This window comes from Triticum urartu, chromosome 7 (assembly GCF_003073215.2).
Source record: "Triticum urartu cultivar G1812 chromosome 7, Tu2.1, whole genome shotgun sequence".
Lineage (NCBI taxonomy): Eukaryota > Viridiplantae > Streptophyta > Magnoliopsida > Poales > Poaceae > Triticum > Triticum urartu.
Window position 1 is genome coordinate 323,594,098 of NC_053028.1, and position 17,994 is coordinate 323,612,091.

At 41.0% G+C, this 17,994-nt stretch overlaps 1 protein-coding gene across 1 annotated transcript; it reads right to left on the bottom strand.

Moving 5' to 3' along the window:
• Positions 1 to 249: 249 nt before the first annotated feature.
• On the bottom strand, positions 250 to 4,060 carry LOC125525984 (transmembrane 9 superfamily member 2-like). The gene is made up of 8 exons (XM_048690992.1): positions 3,778 to 4,060; positions 3,510 to 3,702; positions 2,992 to 3,032; positions 2,291 to 2,870; positions 2,071 to 2,208; positions 1,827 to 1,983; positions 1,263 to 1,747; positions 250 to 722 (listed from the first exon to the last, which is right to left on the bottom strand). Exons 2-8 carry the CDS (start codon positions 3,659 to 3,661, stop codon positions 503 to 505), a joined length of 1,773 nt encoding a protein of 590 aa, XP_048546949.1. The 5' UTR covers positions 3,662 to 3,702; positions 3,778 to 4,060; the 3' UTR covers positions 250 to 502.
• Between the last annotated feature and the right edge of the window lie 13,934 nt (positions 4,061 to 17,994).

Below are 17,994 nucleotides of genomic sequence, written 5' to 3' on the forward strand. Positions count from 1 at the left end.
ATTGAGTCAGTTTTTATCCTAATTCTAACTGAAGGCAAACAAACATAAGTATTTCTGGAAAAAGTTTAATTCCCTGTGAATTTTCAAACATTCAGTTTTGAGAAATCTGGGATGTGACAATGACTCTTTCTGCCTTCCATAAAAATATGGCACACAATTTGCATACTCGCAAAAAAAAACCTTTCACAAACTGTGCTCTCCACCAGGTAAGCACAATTCTAACAAGCAACCAAGCAAACACAGGATCCAGGAACAAACTAATGTATCACATTGGACTAAATAACACAGTAGATACAAGTGTAACATCATAGTGTTGACTCTAATCTGTTCTACACATTACATCATCATTCGTAATAGAACTTGCACGATAATGTAATTTGAGAAGAGGTTCATATTGAGGACATGCAACTTGCTTGGACACAAAATTCAGAAGCAATATCTGTCGGTTTGCTTCTCTTGAGCTTCCCGGGTGCCATGTCTGATGTCACCACTCTGGTGTAGATTACTCGCACTTGATGGAACGGTAAATATGTCGCACAAATAGCAGCGATGCACGGAAACCAACAGTTCCAAGCATGAGGAAAAAACCGTAGCAGACGCAGGTCATGTAGCCGAAGAAGAAGGATGTTTGCATGAAGCCTGACATGTCTGACCGGGCATGGTAGTAGTAGATGCAGTAGAAGAAGATGAAAATACCAGTGGAGCCTCCACAAAGGACAGATCTGCAAATCGAAGCAAAATAACTTTTAGGGATATTGCCACGTTCCAATGGTATATTGACAATTGCACACATTTGCAATGGTACATTGACAATTGTCCCAAACTCTTATTATTGATAAGCATCAAGAAAACACAACATGCCCAATATGTATGCATCAAGTCCAAGAGATGTGAGGATCCAAGAATGTAGAATGTGGTTTCCTCATACATGATGAGTCTTCTCCTCAAGTGCCACTCAAGTTCCAAACAGTGCCAAGTGTTTAGTTTAAGTTGTGGTACTTTATGTATGACTTGAAGCATTTCCATAGACAACTTTAAATAATACTGTGCATTTATGTTGAATATAGGATACTATTGATCCAGCATGCCATTTCCATCTACCGGATAATTGATGAACTGCATATTTCCCTACGATTCCTATCTCAGTTCTGATCCATTCTCTTGTCCAAAGACAACAAATAAGTATCTAAGTAAACATAAATAAAACAAAAACAGTAACAGACGAGGATAACCAAAGATGAAGCGATGTCCTGAACACTGACCTCCACCACCACTTGTGATCCTCAACTGCAAGCTGGAAGTACGTGAGCGCCACTGTGACAAACGCTGTGACGATGATTAGGATAATGAACACAATGAAGAGGATGCTGTAGATGGTGTATATCTTATGCCCCCAGATACTGGCAAATATGTAGTACAGCTCGATGTAAATAGCACTGAAAGGGAGAAACCCTGCCATTGCCATCTGAGGAATGGTGCTTCGGTACCAGGGCAGCTGAGGGATTTCCCGTGGATATTTGGTTGTGCGGCAAGGAGCTTGGAATTCTGTATTGCTATTTTTCCCAGCTATACCACCCAGCACTAGGAGAGGAGAGGTTACAAGTGCCCAGATGAGAATAATGACAATGATAGTACCAAAAGGTAAAGCTGCTGTAGCACTGTATGCTATCGCAACAGTGTTTAAGAAGGAGAATGTCAAGAAAAGTGGCCCACAGAACAAGCAGCCAGTCAATATCAGATTTCTCACCTGAAACATTAAGGCGGAGTTTGTGAATATAACACCAAAGGATTTCATTGAAGAAACCAACCACTAATGCAAGCCTTACCCAGTTTGTTCCCTCCAGCTGAAGATAGAAGGAAGTGGCTGTGTAGCCAGCAATACCAGACGTAAGAGCATAGATGACTACAAGGGCAGTGAAAAGGGCTCCCCTGTTGTATGGATAGAAGACCCCAACAATCGCGAGGAGGAAGATGAAAATTGCACTATTGGATGAGAAGCATTTGTTACATGTTAGGATCATTATGGCATAGCCTGGATCATAAAATATAATGAACCGAGGAAACTCTTACAGGGCAAGAAGCTGAGATCCAGATCCAATGATTGCTGCAAAAAGAGATTTTTTCTGCGGGAAACGGAAGACGTCGCCATGTATATACTTCCATCCAGTCTCTTCTTGGTCTTCAAGGGACTCGTCTTCATGAGAATATCTTCAAAAAAACAGGGGCATGAAAACTGTATTTAGTAAAGCTTCCATGCGATGGGAATGGAATGAAATGATTAGGATCTTACTTGATGAAATCATTCTTGAGCACACGCATGAGGATTGTTGCCAAAAAGCCAGTCAAAAGAAGCACTGTTACACATGAGTTAATTATCGAAAACCAATGGATCTCTAGGTGCTGAGGCATAGAGGAAGACTTGGAGTACTTCTCCATTCTTTTCTCAAAAGGAATGTCTGTCTTTTTCCATGTTACTGAATAAGAGAACTCTACCGGCACTTCCTTGTCCTCTGTGATATCCACAGCGACATTCGGATCTGTCTGAACATTGATTTCTATGACACGGTCATTGTTGTACATGATGTCAAAGTGGATGTGCTTAAACAGAAGGCACTTTCCACCGCCATGCTCCTTGTTCCTGTCCAGTTTACCAAGGAATCCCCATAAAGGCAGGTCATCATAATACATCTGGAAGTAGTAATCCTTGGCAACTGCATCCCGGAGCTTGGCGACTTGCTCCTTGGACAATGTTTTCTTGCAGAGAGTCTTGGAGTTCGTATCTTCCTTAAAGTTCAACTCATATGGTGCATCAACCAACCGATCACCATTTAGAACCTCCCCAAGAGCCTCTCTTTTGTCCTTTGGGTGTTCTATTGCAGGCCATGCAGCAGTCAATAACAAGGAAAATTGACTTGGGCATAACCAATCAACGAATTGCTAAATAGAGCAAGTAACAAGAAAAGGCATGTGACATCTCTAAGAAGTACAAACCTGGTGCACAAAAGGGTAGATCATAGTACCGGTATGTCTCACTGCAATAGACAAAGAGTAACTGAATTATCCTGATCATGGCCTGACGGAAAAGCAATTCAATTCTCACAAAGCTGCTATTTAGTAACATAAACTGTTGAAGTGGTGCTTGAACTGTCAAATTACCATAGTAGAAGGCATCATTACCAGCAGAGATTTCTTTTCCTTATGACTGGGACATCCATACTACTTGGTCGCAGTTTATGAAGTGAAATTCGAGTTACAAAAACTGATACTAACTACTCTTGCCTCCCTCCTATCATTGAATAACCCCACTTGCGCTTGCTTAGTTATAATAATTACAAATAAGTGCCAACAGGAATTCCTAGTGTTAATTCGGTAGCAATCCTATTCTCATTTAGCCTTAGTTAGCATCACAGACAGCAGTACGAAGCCCTAACTCGTGCGTCTATTGTAGACAGACAACGGGACCAGACATGAACTACAAAAGCTTGTGGCGCATCACGAGACCGTTATACCTTGGATTGTGGAAAGGGCCGACCTTGTTCGCGTAGAGCGGGACACGATCTCCCTCCTTGTACTTGTGATCAGAGCCATCAGCTCCAGCCCCCACCATACAAGCCAACAGGGCCACCGCAAGAGCAGCGCCCGCCGCCTCCGTCCTCACCATCACTGCGAGCACCTCCGACCCAAAAGGGGCGGATCTGGATGCTGTGCACCCAGAATTAGTGGAGGGTTAGTACGCCTTTAAGTAATTATTACTGGATGAATAGAAGCTCGTAGTACCTCAGAAACCAATGCTCCGAGATCGCGGGTCGAGAGACAGCAGGGACAAGGTGATGTAGAAGCGACGCGCGCGCGTGATAGGCGGAGGGGTTAGACGTCGGCGGCGACGCGAAGCTCGCTGTGCGGCGAGCCGGCGGCGGTAGACTGCCGGGGAGATTTTAGAGCCGCACTGGGTGGGATCGGAGCTTGGGGGCGGGGAGGAAGCGGAAGGGTACCGCTCTGGTGGAGAGGAAAAAAGTCGTTTGTGAGGGAGGTAGGTTTTCTTTCACTGAGGATCGGGAATGGAGAGCGGAGAAACCCATTTTCTTTCTCAAACAGGGGCAAGGGCGCAAATAGTTCAGAGACACTGACCGAAGTCGGTCATACAATGTTGTTCGCATATATGTGAAGCCGGATTTCAATTAACTAGGCGAAATTCGTGTAAACACGATGAATTTCATCATAGTTCGGATAGAAAATGGCACAAATCATCCACATGGCCTACAAATTAGTCTAGTACAATAATAGTTCAAATTCAACGAGATTAACGGTCTGTCGCCCTACACATACCGCCTCAGCTTCATCCAACAGTGCATGTGCATAAATGACCATTCCTTCATCCCGTGGTACATTACGACAGCGCATGCGGACTATACAATGTGTAGAGCAATATTGAATGAATGAACGAATCGGTCAACAAGTTGAGCAAGAAAAAGCAAAACTTATGATGTCCTCCTCTGCCGCACGCAATGGCTACCTTGGCTCCGGCATATCAACTGCGCCACAAAACTTAGTGACAGAGGTCTGAATGCCGTACCATCGATACAATAACCACTTCACATTGCGATCATGGATGATGTGCCTGTCGTAGGGCGCAATGTGCTTTTGCGCGTGAACCGATTCATGCACTTGTTGCCTGAAGGTCCTCCTCGCTCTTGCCTATGAAACCCGCGGATATGTCTAACCACACATCGCACAACAACTCATCCTACATGGTAGAGTATCCCGTCGTCCTCCTTACTTTAAGAAAATTACATGCCATTTGAAAATAAGGTCAATAACATTTGACAGAACACCTACCGAGCGTGGCCACCATGGATGTCGTCGACATGGGGTGGAGTGTACCTGCCTATGAACGTGCCCTGGGTGGACGACACCGTCGTAAAAAGCGAGCGGGTGCGTCGGTGCTGGTTGCGGAGGTTCAGCAATGCATGTGTGTTGGCCGGAGAGGTATAGCGGTGGCATCGAAGGAGGATGGTGCGGATGCAAAGCAAGGGGGAGAAGGGCCGGACTGGAAGAAAATGGGATCGAGAGGGGTTTTGGTTGGGCCAGGGGTATCGGAGTCCTACATGTCTACTGTCTAGGCTCCGGTAAATCACCCCCCCCCCAACTTTATCTCTATTTTGCGGGAAAAAGTGCATATGTACCGGTCGGCGGACTGATACAAACCCGCGTTGAATGACACAACACAGTACGATGTATGCGGGCGGTTTGAGAGTCAGTGTTGGAGATGTCCTAACGCCCCAAAGCGGACATATCATTTGTCTGCGAAATTGTCCAACGTTTGCCTTAGACCTTCACCCGCAATATAAACAAATTCGAACATAGTTCATGCTGCTCCTCTCCTCTTCTTCTTCTTCCTCCTCCTCCGGCTTCGACGAGTCCGAAGCAAGCCGACTGTAATGCGGGCAGTGCGCCTCGCCCGGATGCAGTGGGCCAGAGCAGCGCCACGCGGCGTTCATACCCCATTGGGGGAGACACCCATTGGACCATCGGGTTTATGGGTATTTTCTCGTGGGACCCCTAATGCCACTCCAACATGGAGGACACGCCCGGGCAGCCCCATATCCGCTCCAGATTTGGATTGGATATGAGGGTTGCTGGTCAATCCGGGAGTTTGAGACCCCTTTGAGGTGCCTTTCTAGATCTTTGTTTTGACCGATCAGTGGTCGAGTCGTCCGCCCGGGCGTTTGAAGATTGTTTGAGGCGCCCGTGTGTAAATGCTACAACATCAATCGACCCATTGTAGAGCATGTCCGCTTGACCAAGCCCTGATGCTTCTTTCTGCTGCACTTCTTCTCGAGTGCACGGGTATGTTTCCCTCGAAAGAAAAGCATGTACATATGCATTGCCTAAAAAACATGGACGTATGCATGTTATAACTTTTTTTTACTTCTTTCACAAACATAGGCTCTGCCTACGTTGCCAATTTAATTCATTGTCGGGCATCGTTATCATCCCTGACGCATCGATGCTCACCTGGAGGTACCCTCGCGCCATCAAGACCGCATCAACAAGGAGAATCCATTCAGATGAATAACTCGAACCATGTATCATGGTAGAAGAATTTCACCATTCAATATACACCAACCACCATAAGCCTACCTCATGTTCGGTGAGAGATTTTTTAATTCACTACAAAATTTCCTCTATTTTGCGACGTTGGACTTGTGTCACGTATATCTGTTTTTCGTCACGGGAAGTACCCTGGCAACGTTTTAATCCACAATTACTCACTAGCATGACTCTAATATCACCATCTTTATATCTCAAAACAATCATAAGGAATCAAACTTCTCCTAGTATTCAATGCACTTTATATGAAAGTTTTTATTATATCCCTCTTGGATGCCTATCATATTAGGACTAAATTCATAACCAAAGCAAATTACCATGCTATTTAAAGAGACTCTCAAAATAATGTAAGTGAAGCATGAGAGTTCAAATTTTTTTATAAAATAAAACCACCATTGTGCTCTAAAAAGATATAAGTAAAGCACTAAAGCAAAATTGCCTAGCTCAAAAGATATAAGTGAAGCACATAGAGTATTCAAATAAATCATGATTCATGTGTGTCCCTCTCAAAAAGGTGTGTACAGCAAGTATGATTTTGGGAAACTAAAAGGCAAAGACTCATATCATACAAGACGCTCCAAGCAAAACACATATCATGTGGTAAATAAAAAAATATCCTCAAGTAAAGTTACCGATAGACGAAGACGAAAGAGGGGATGCCTTTCAGGGCATCCCCAAGCTAAGGCTCTTGGTTGTCCTTGAATATTACCTTGGGGTGCCTTGGTCACCCCAAGCTTAGGCTCTTGCCACTCCTTATTCCATAGTCCATCAAATCCTTACCCAAAACTTGAAAACTTCACAACACAAAACTCAATAGAAAATTCATGAGATCCGTTAGTATAAGAAAATAAATCACCACTTATGGTACTATTGTGAACTCATTCTTTATTTATATTGGTGTAATATCTAGTGTATTCCAACTTCTCCATGGTTCATACCCCCCCCCCCCGATACTACTCATAGATTCATCAAAATAAGCAAACAACACAAAGAAAACAGAATCTATCAAAAACAGAACAGTCTGTAGCAATTTGTAACTCTCGAATACTTCTGGAACTCCAAAAATTCTGAAAACTTAGGACAACAGAGGAAATTTGTATCTTAATCTTCTGCAAAAAGAATCAGTATTTTATCATGCGTCTGCTAAACATGAGAATTGTTTTCCTGAGTGCAAAAGTTTCTATTTTTCAGCAAGATCAAATCAACTATCACTGTAAGCTATCCCAAAGGTCTTACTTGGCACAAACACTAATTAAAACACAAAAACACATCTAACCAGAGGCTAGATGAATTACTTATTACAAAACAGGTCCAAAAAACAAGAACAAAAATAAAATTGGGTTGCCTCCCAACAAGCGCTATTGTTTAACGCCCTTAGCTAGGCATTGAGATCTCAATGATGCCCACAGAAAGACAAGAATTGAAGCACAAAGAGAGCATCACAAAATACGTGAGAAACACATCTAAGTCTAACATACTTCCTATGCATAGTCATTTTATAAGCAAACAAATTATCAAGACAAGCAAAAACTAGCATATGCATGGAAGAAGAAAGAAACAATAGCAATCTCAACATAACGAGAGATAATTTTGTAACATGAAAATTTCTACAACCATATTTTCCTCTCTCATTATAATTACATGTAGGATCATAGTAAAATTCAACAATATAGCTATCACATAAAATTTTCTCTACATGATGCACATGCATGCAAAGTTTACACTCTTCCAAAATAGTGGGAATATCATTAACTAAAGTCATGACCTCTCCAAACCCACTTTTCTGAAAAACTTCATAAGATTGAACATTATCCAAATATGTGGTATCTAAAGTTGACACTCTTCCAAACCCACTTTCAGTATTATTGCAAAGATTATTATCAATCTCATATTTATCATGGGGCTTAAATAAATTTTCAAGATTATAAGAAGAATCACCCCAATCATGATCATTGCAACAAGTAGTGGACATAGCAAAACTAGCATCCCCAAGCTCAGGGTTTTGCATATCATTAACACAATTGACATTAATAGAATTTATAATAATATCATTGCAATCATGCTTTTCATTCAAGGAGCTATCATGAATCACTTCATAAATTTCTTCTTTCAACACTTCATCACAATTTCTAGATTCACGAATTTCAAGCAAAACATCATAAAGATAATCTAGTGCACTCAACTCACTAGTAATTGGTTCATCATAATTGAATCTCTTAAAAAGATTAGCAAGTGGATGAGGATCCATAACAATAGATTTTTAGCAAGCGAAGATGCAAGCAAATAGAAGGCACATGGCAACACAAGCAACCAAAAAGCAAACGGAAAGATGAATGGAAGAAGGGCGAAGAAAAGGGCAAATCTTTTCGAAAATCATTTTAGAAGTGGGGGAGAGGAAAACGAGAGGCAAATGGCGAATAATGTAATGCAAGAGATGAGAGTTTATGATGGGTACTTGGTGGGCTTGACTTGGCGTAGATCTCCTCAGCAACGACGCCAGAAATTCTTCCTGCTACTTCTTGAGCTTGCGTTGGTTTTTCCCTTGAAGAGGAAAGGGTGATGCAGCAAAGTAGAGATAAGTATTTCCCTCAGTTAAGAACCAAGGTATCAATCCAGTAGGATGCACAAGCAAGTCCCCAATATATGCACCAGCACAAACTAAGAAACACTTGCACACAATGCGAAAAGGGGGGTTGTCAATCCCTTCACGGTCACTTGCAAATGTGAGATCTGATAGAGATAGATAAATAAAACTAAACAAAATATAAAATATTTTTGGGTTTTTTGGTTTATAGATCTGAAAATAAAATATTACAAAATAGTAGATCGGAAACTAATATGATGGAAAATAGACCCGGGGGCCATAGGTTTCACTAGAGGCTTCTCTCTTGAAGGCAAATAATACGATGGGTGGACAAATTACTGTCGAGCAATTGATAGAAAAGCGCAAAGTTATGACGATATCCAAGGCAATGATTATGTAATATAGGCATCACATTAGTGTCAAGTAGATCGACTCCTGCCTTCATCTACTACTATTACTCCACACATCGGCCGACTCCTGCCTGCATCTAGAGTATTAAGTTCATGAAGAACAGAGTAACACTTTAAGTAAAATGAACTGATGTAGAGGAATAAACTCAAGCAATATGATGTAAACCCCATCTTTTTATCCTCGATGGCAACAATACAATACGTGCCTCGCTACCCCTACTTTGTCACTGGGTGAGGACACTGCAAGATTGAACCCAAAGCTAAGCACTTATCCCATTGGAAGAAAAACCAATCTAGTTGGCCAAACTAAACCGATAGTTCGAAGAGAATTACAAAGATATCAAATCATGCATATAAGAATTCAGAGAAGATTCAAATAATATTCATAGATAATCTGATCATAAATCCACAATTCATCGGATCTTGACAAACACACCGCAAAAGAAGATTACATCGGATAGATCTCCAAGAACATCGAGGAGAACATGGTATTGAGAATCAAAGAGAGAGAGAAGAAGCCATCTAGCTACTAGCTATGGACCCGTAGGTCTGAGGTAAACTACTCACGCTTCATCGGAAGGGCAATGGTGTTGATGTAGATGCTGATGACCCACAAGTATAGGGGATCTATCGTAGTCCTTCCGATAAGTAAGAGTGTCGAACCCAACGAGGAGCAGAAGGAAATGATAAGCGGTTTTCAGCAAGGTATTCTGTGCAAGCATTGAAATTATCGGTAACAGATAGTTTTGTGATAAGGTAATTTGTAGCGAGTAACAAGTAATAAAAGTAAATAAGGTGCAACAAGATGGCCCAATCCTTTTTGTAGCAAAGGACAAGCCTGGACAAACTCTTATATGAAGTAAAGCGCTCCCGAGGACACATGGGAATTATCGTCAAGCTAGTTTTCATCACGTTCATATGATTCGCGTTCGGTACTTTGATAATTTGATATGTGGGTGGACCGGTGCTTGGGTGTTGTCCTTACTTGGACAAACATCCCACTTATGATTAACCCCCATTGCAAGCATCCGCAACTACAACAGAAGTATTAAGGTAAACCTAACCATAGCATGAAACATATGGATCCAAATCAGCCCCTTACGAAGCAACACATAAACTAGGGTTTAAGCTTCTGTCACTCTAGCAACCCATCATCTACTTATTACTTCCCAATGCCTCCCTCTAGGCCCAAACAATGGTGAAGTGTCATGTAGTCGACGTTCACATGACACCACTAGAGGGATGACAGCATACATCTCATCAAAATATCGAACGAATACCAAATTCACATGACTACTAATAGCAAGACTTCTCCCATGTCCTTAGGGACAAATGTAACTACTCACAAAGCATATTCATGTTCATAATCATAGGGGTATTAATATGCATAATGGATCTGAACATATGATCTTCCACCAAGTAAACCAACTAGCATCAACTACAAGGAGTAATCAACACTACTAGCAACCCACAGGTACCAATCTGAGGTTTGGATACAAAGATTGGATACAAGAGATGAACTAGGGTTTGATATGAGATGGTGCTGGTGAAGATATTGATGGAGATTGATCCCCTCCCGATGAGAGGATCGTTGGTGATGACGATGGTGATGATTTCCCCCTCTCGGAGGGAAGTTTCCCTGGCAGAACAGCTCCGCGGGAGCCCTAGATTGGTTCCGCTAAGGTTCCGCCTCATGGCGGCGGAGTCTCGTCCCGAAAGCTTGCTTATGATTTTTTTCTCGACGAAAGACTCCATATAGCAGAAGATGGGCATCGGAGGGCCACTAGGGGGGCCACGAGGCAGGGGGCGCGCCCCCCACCCTCGTGGCCAGGGTGTGGCTCCCCTCTGGAACTTCTTGCGCTCAGTATTTTTTATATATTCTGGAAATAGCTTCCGTGAAGTTTCAGGACTTTTGGAGCTGTGCAGAATAGGTCTCTAATATTTGCTCCTTTTCCAGCCCAGAATCCCAACTGCCGGCATTCTCCCTCTTCATGTAAACCTTGTAAAATAAGAGAGAATAGGCATAAGTATTGTGACATAATGTGTAATAACAGCCCATAATGCAATAAATATCGATATAAAAGCATGATGCAAAATGGACGTATCAACTCCCCCAAGCTTAGACCTCGCTTGTCCTCAAGCGAAAGCCGAAATCGAAAAATATGTCCACATGTTTAGAGATACAGGTGTTGATAAAAATAAAATATGGACATGAGGGCACCATGATCATTCTTAGAACAGCAACATATATATGTTGTCATATGATCTCTTATGCTAAAGTAACAATTCAATCACAATTTCAAGTATGAATCATAAACTTCATTGAGAACCAACAAACTCTAATCTCAGTCATTGAGGCAATTGCAATTTATCATAACATAGGAAAGAGTCAATATAAGAGCTTTTCAGCAAGTCCACATACTCAACCATCTTTTAGTATTTCACAATTGCTAACACTCACGCAATATTTTATGGGTATGAAGTTTTAATCGGACACAGAGAAATATAGGGGCTTATATCTTTGCCTCCCAACGTTTTACCTCAAGGGTAATGTCAACAATAATAGTTCATGAAGACTCACATCCAATTAGCTATATATATCAGGATCTTTCCAACATATTGTGCTTGCCAAAGGATAAAATGTAAAAAGGGAAGGTGAAGATCACCATGACTCTTATGTAAGGTAGATGATAAAAGTAAAAGATAGGCCCTTCGCAGAGGGAAGCAGAGGTTGTCATGCGCTTTTATAGTTGGATGCACAAAATCTTAATGAGAAAGAACGTCACTTTATATTGCCACTTGTGATATGGACCTTTATTATGCAGTCCGTCGCTTTTATTTCTTCCACATCACAAGATTGTATAAAGCTTATTTTCTCCCACACTAATAAGTCATACATATTTAGAGAGCAATTTTTATCGCTTGCACCGATGACAACTTACTTGAAGGATCTTACTCAATCCATAGGTAGGTATGGTGGACTCTCAAGGCAAAAACGAGTTTAGGGATATTTGGAAGCACAAGTAGTATCTCTACTTGGTGCAAAGAATTTGGCTAGCATGAGAGGGAAAGGCAAGCTCAACATGTTGGACGATCCATGACAATATAATTTATCTCATATGTAAGAAAACATAACCCATTACGTTGTCTTCCTTGTCCAACATCAACTCTTAGCATGTCATAATTTAATGAGTGCTCACCATCATAAAAGATGTCCAAGATAGTATATTTATATGTGAACCTCTCTCTTTATTACTTCCTATTCATTGCAATGATGACCAAAACTATGTTTGTGAACTCTCAACAACTTCTATTCATCATACTCTTTATATGTGAGCTCATTAATCTCCATAAGATCCATATGATCTCTTTATTTCTCTTTATTTCTTCTTATTTATTTTATTCCCTCAAGATCATAGCAAAATCATCAAGCCCTTGACTCAACACTAATCTTTATTATATATAGCTCACGGACTCGATTACATAGAAGGATCATAAAGCAAAACTCACAACTAGATCATACTAAAACTTTATTCTGCTAGATCAAGATATTATCAAAAGGATCAAACTAAGAAAAACAGTAAAGATAAAAGTGATGGTGATACGATACCAGGGCACTCCCCCAAGCTTGGCAGTTGCCAAGGGGAGTGCCCATACCAGATACTCAGTTGTTCTTTGTTGGTGAAGAAGGTGGAATTGTTGATGGCGTAGGCTTCTTCCTTAATTTGCACCTCAGGACAGAATTTTGATCCCTTAGATCATCGATCTCCTGCTCAAGGCTTAATATCTTCTTGCATAATTCCTATTTGTTTTCCTACAAGAGGCGAAAAGGGATAAACTCGATCTTAGGTTTCTTTGTTCTATCAGGGAGGCTTGACTTTTTGAACTCCACATGCATGTCCCCAGGTTGAGGTAATGGGACTTCATCTTCATCTGAGCTCGTCTCCTCTTTTCCCTTGGGTTCATAGTACTCTTCTTCTTCAGTAGTCCAACCACAATGCTCCACGTCCCCATAGACCTTAGGAGCTGCAAGGTAATCAGCCACATAGCTTTCTCCTTCCGAATCCTGGGACGACATATTGCTCTAATCTGCAGTATGAACAACTCGAAACAAAGACAGAGGATATTTGCGTGATACAGAGGTCAAAACCTTCGGGAGATTATATGGTGGACTCTCATGGCAAAACTGGGTTTAGGGATATTTGGAAGCACAAGTAGTATCTCTACTTGGTGCAAAGAAATTGGCTAGCATGAGAGGGAAAGGCAATCTCAACATGTTGGATGATCCATGACAATATAATTTATTTCAGATGAAAGAAAACATAACCCATTACGTTGTCTTCCTTGTCCAACGTCAACTCTTTAGCATATCATACTTTAATGAGTGCTCACAATCATAAAAGATGTCCAAGATAGTATATTTATATGTGAACCTTCTTTCTTATTACTTCCTATTAATTGCAACGATGACCAAAACTATGTTTGTCAACTCTCAACAACTTTTATTCATCATACTCTTTATATGTGAAGTCATTACTCTCCATAAGATCCATATGATCTCTTTATTTCTTTTTATTTTATTCCCTTAAGATCATAGCAAAATAATCAAGCCCTTGACTCAACACTAATCTTTATTATATATAGCTCACTAACTCGATTACATAGAAGGATCATAAAGCAAAACTCACAACTAGATCATACTAAAACTTTATTCTACTAGATCAAGATATTGTCAAAAGGATCGAACTAAGAAAAACAGTAAAGATAAAAGTGATGGTGATACGATACCGGGGCACTCCCCCAAGCTTGGCAGTTGCCAAGGGGAGTGCCCATACCCGATGCTCAGTTCTTCTTTGTCGGTGAAGAAGGTGTTGGTTTTGTTGATGGCGTAGGCTTCTTCCTTAATTTGCGCTTGAGGACAGAATTTTGATCCCTTAGATCATTGATCTCCTGCTCAAGGCTTAATATCTTCTTGCATAATTCCTGTTTGTTTTCCTGCAAGAGGCGAAAAGGGATAAACTTGATCTTAGGTTTCTTTGCTCTATCAGGGAGGCTTGACTTTTTGAACTCCACATGCATGTCACTAGGTTGAGGTAATGGGACTTCATCTTCATCTGAGCTCGTCTCCTCTTTTCCCTTGGGTTCATAGTCCTCTTCTTCTTCCATAGTCCAACCACAGTGCTCCACGTCCCCATAGACCTTAGGAGCTGCAAGGTAATCAGCCACATAGCTTTCTCCTTCTGAATCCTGGGACGACATATTGCTCTAATCTGCAGCAGAAATAGCTTGAAACAAAGACAGAGGATATTTGCGTGATACGGTGGTCAAAACCTTCGGGAGATTATATAATGAATTTTTACCGACCAAAAGAAGTATCGTGCAAGAAAATGGAGTTCGGATAGCACACGAGGTGCCCACGAGGCAGGGGGGCGCGCCCAGGGGGGTAGGGCGTGCCCTCCACCCTCGTGGAAGCCTCGTGTCCTTTCCGGTATGCTTCTTATTTTCATATTTTTTTAAATATTCCAAAAGTACCACATACCTATTCCTTTTCGGAGTCTGAAACGTTCTGGAAAGTGCCCCTTATGTATTCCTCTGGGGTTACGGTTTCAATGATATTAGTTTCAACATTTATAGGATTACCTGAGATATAATGTTTGATTCTTTGACCGTTCACCACCCTCGGATTTGTGCCTTCGAAGTTGTTGATTTTTATGGCACCGGAACGATAGAACTCCTCGATAACGTAAGGACCTTCCCATTTAGAGAGGAGTTTGCCTGCAAAAAATCTTAAACGAGAGTTGTATAGCAATACATAATCACCTACATTAAACTCACGCTTTTGTATCCTTTTATCATGCCATCTTTTAACCTTTTTCTTTAAACAATTTGGCATTTTCATAGGCTTGGGTTATCCATTCATCAAGTGAGCTAATGTCAAATAACCTCTTCTCACCGACAAGTTTGAAGTCATAGTTGAGCTCTTTAATAGCCCAATATGCCTTATGTTCTAATTCAAGAGGCAAGTGACATGCTTTACCATAAACCATTTAATACGGAGACATACCCATAGGATTTTTATATGAAGTTCTATAGGCCCATATCATCAAGTTTCTTGGACCAATTCTTTCTAGATCTATTAACAGTCTTTTGCAAAATTAATTTGAGCTCTCTGTTACTCAATTCTACTTGACCACTAGACTGTGGGTGATAAGGAGATGCAATTCTATGATTAACATCATACTTAGCAAGCATTTTACGAAAGGCACCATGAATAAAATGTGAACCACCATCAGTCATTAACCGGAGGCCCAGCCCAGATTTGCTGTTTTATGCCTATTTCAGTGTTTTAAAAAAAAGGAATATCAGGCGTAGTCGAAATGGAACGAAATCAACTGGAGAAGTTATTTTTGGAAGGAAACACACCTGATGGACTTGGACCCCACGTCAAGGAAGGAACGAGGTGCTCACGAGGGTGGGGGGCGCGCCCCCCTGTCTCGTGGGGCCCTCGTGGCTCCCTTGACGTATCTCTTGCACCCATATATACCTACGTGACCTAAAACTTCCAGAACGCAATATAGATCGGGAGTTCCGCCACCAGAAGCCTCCGTAGCCACAGAAAACCAATCTAGACCCTTTCCAGCACCCTGCCAGAGGGGGCAATCCTTTTTCGGTGGCCATCTTCATCATCCCGGTGCTCTCCATGACGAGGAGGGAGTAGTTCTCCCTCGAGGCTGAGGATATGTACCAGTAGCTATGTGTTTGTTCTCTCTCTCTCTCGTGTTCTTAAGATGTTACGACCTTGATGTATCACGATCTTTGCTATTATATTTGGATCCTATGATGTTTCTTCCCCCTCTTCTCTCTTGTAATGAATTGAGTTTCCCCTTTGAAGTAATCTTATCGGATTGAGTCTTTAAAGATTTGAGAACACTTGATGTATGTCTTGCCGTGGATATCTGTGGTGATAATGGGATACCGCGTGCCACTTGATGTATGTTAAGGTGACCAACTTGCGGGTGCATGAACCTATGCATAGGGGTTGGCACACGTTTTCGTCGTGATTCTCCGGTAGATCTTTGGGGCACTCTTTAAGGACCTTTGTGTTGGTTGAATAGATGAATCTGAGATTGTGTGATGCATATCGTATAATCATACCCACGGATACTTGAGGTGACATTGGAGTATCTAGGTGACATTAGGGTTTTGGTTGATTTGTGTCTTAAGGTGTTATTCTAGTACGAACTCTAGAGCTGTTTGTGACACTTATAGGAATAGCCCAACGGATTGATTGGAAAGAATAACTTTGAGGTGGTTTCGTACCCTACCATAATCTCTTTGTTTGTTCTCCGCTATTAGTGACTTTGGAGTGACTCTTTGTTGCATGTTGAGGGATAGTTATGTGATCCAATTATGTTAGTATTGTTGAGGGAACTTACACTAGTGAAAGTATGAACCCTAGGCCTTGTTTCCACACATTGCAATACCGTTTACGCTCACTTTTATCACTTGCTACCTTGCTGTTTTTATTATTTCAGATTACAAAAACTATTATCTACTATCCATATTGCACTTGTATCACCATCTCTTCGCCGAACTAGTGCACCTATACAATTTACCATTGTATTGGGTGTGTTGGGGACACAAGAGACTCTGTGTTATTTGGTTGCAGGGTTGCTTGAGAGAGACCATCTTCATCCTACGCCTCCTACGGATTGATAAACCTTAGGTCATCCACTTGAGGGAAATTTGCTACTGTCCTACAAACCTGTGCACTTGCAGGCCCAACAACGTCTACAAGAAGAAGGTTGTGTAGTAGACATCAAGCTATTTTCTGGCGCGGTTGCCGGGGAGGTTAGCACTTGAAGGTATATCTTTAGATCTTGCAATCGAGTCTTTTAGTTTCTTTTTTTATCACTAGTTTAGTTTATAAAAGAAAACTATAAAAAATGGAATTGAGTTTGTCTCATACGCTTCACCTTTTTAATATCTTTCGTGAGTATGATGGAAAGGATAATTGTGCTCAAGTGCTAGAAGAAGAAATCTATAAAATGTTTGGCACTAAATATTTGAATTATGAGCATGATTTCAATGTTGTTAGTATGAATTCCTTTAATATCCATGATGCTAATGATATGCAAATCCACAAGCTTGGGGGAGCTATGTTTGATGAAGATGATATTTTTTGTCCCCCAAGTTTTGATGAGCAAATTTACTATGATGAAAGCATGCCTCCTATCTATGATGATTATTGTGATGACACGTATGCTTTAAAGAATAATGATAACCATGAAACTTGTCATCTTGATCTTAATTTTCAATCACATGATAGTTATTTTGTTGAGTTTGCTCCCACTATTATTCATGAGAAGAAGTTTGCTTATGTTGAGAGTAATAAAAATTCTATGCCTGTAGATCATGAAAAGAATGCTTTATGTGAAGGTTATATTGTTGCATTCATTCATGATTCTACTAAAAATTATTATGAGGGAGGAATATATGCTTGTAGGAATTGCAATAATATCAAGTTTCCTCTCTATGTGCTTAAAGTTTTAAAGTTATGCTTGTTTTGCCCTCCTATGCTAGTTGATTATTGTTCCCACAAGTTGTTTGCTCACAAAATCCCTATGCATAGGAAGTGGGTTAGGCTTAAATGTTCTAGTCATATTCTTCATGATGCTCTCTTTATGTTACAATTCTTATCCTTTATGTGAGCATCATTGAAATCATCATGCCTAGCTAGGGGCGTTAAACGATAGCGCTTGTTGGGAGGCAACCCAACTTCAATTTTGTTCCTTGCATTTTGTTCCTATTTAGTAATAAATAATTCATCTAGCCTCTGTTTAGATGTGGTTTTATGCTTTTAATTAGTGTTTGTGCCAAGTAGAACCT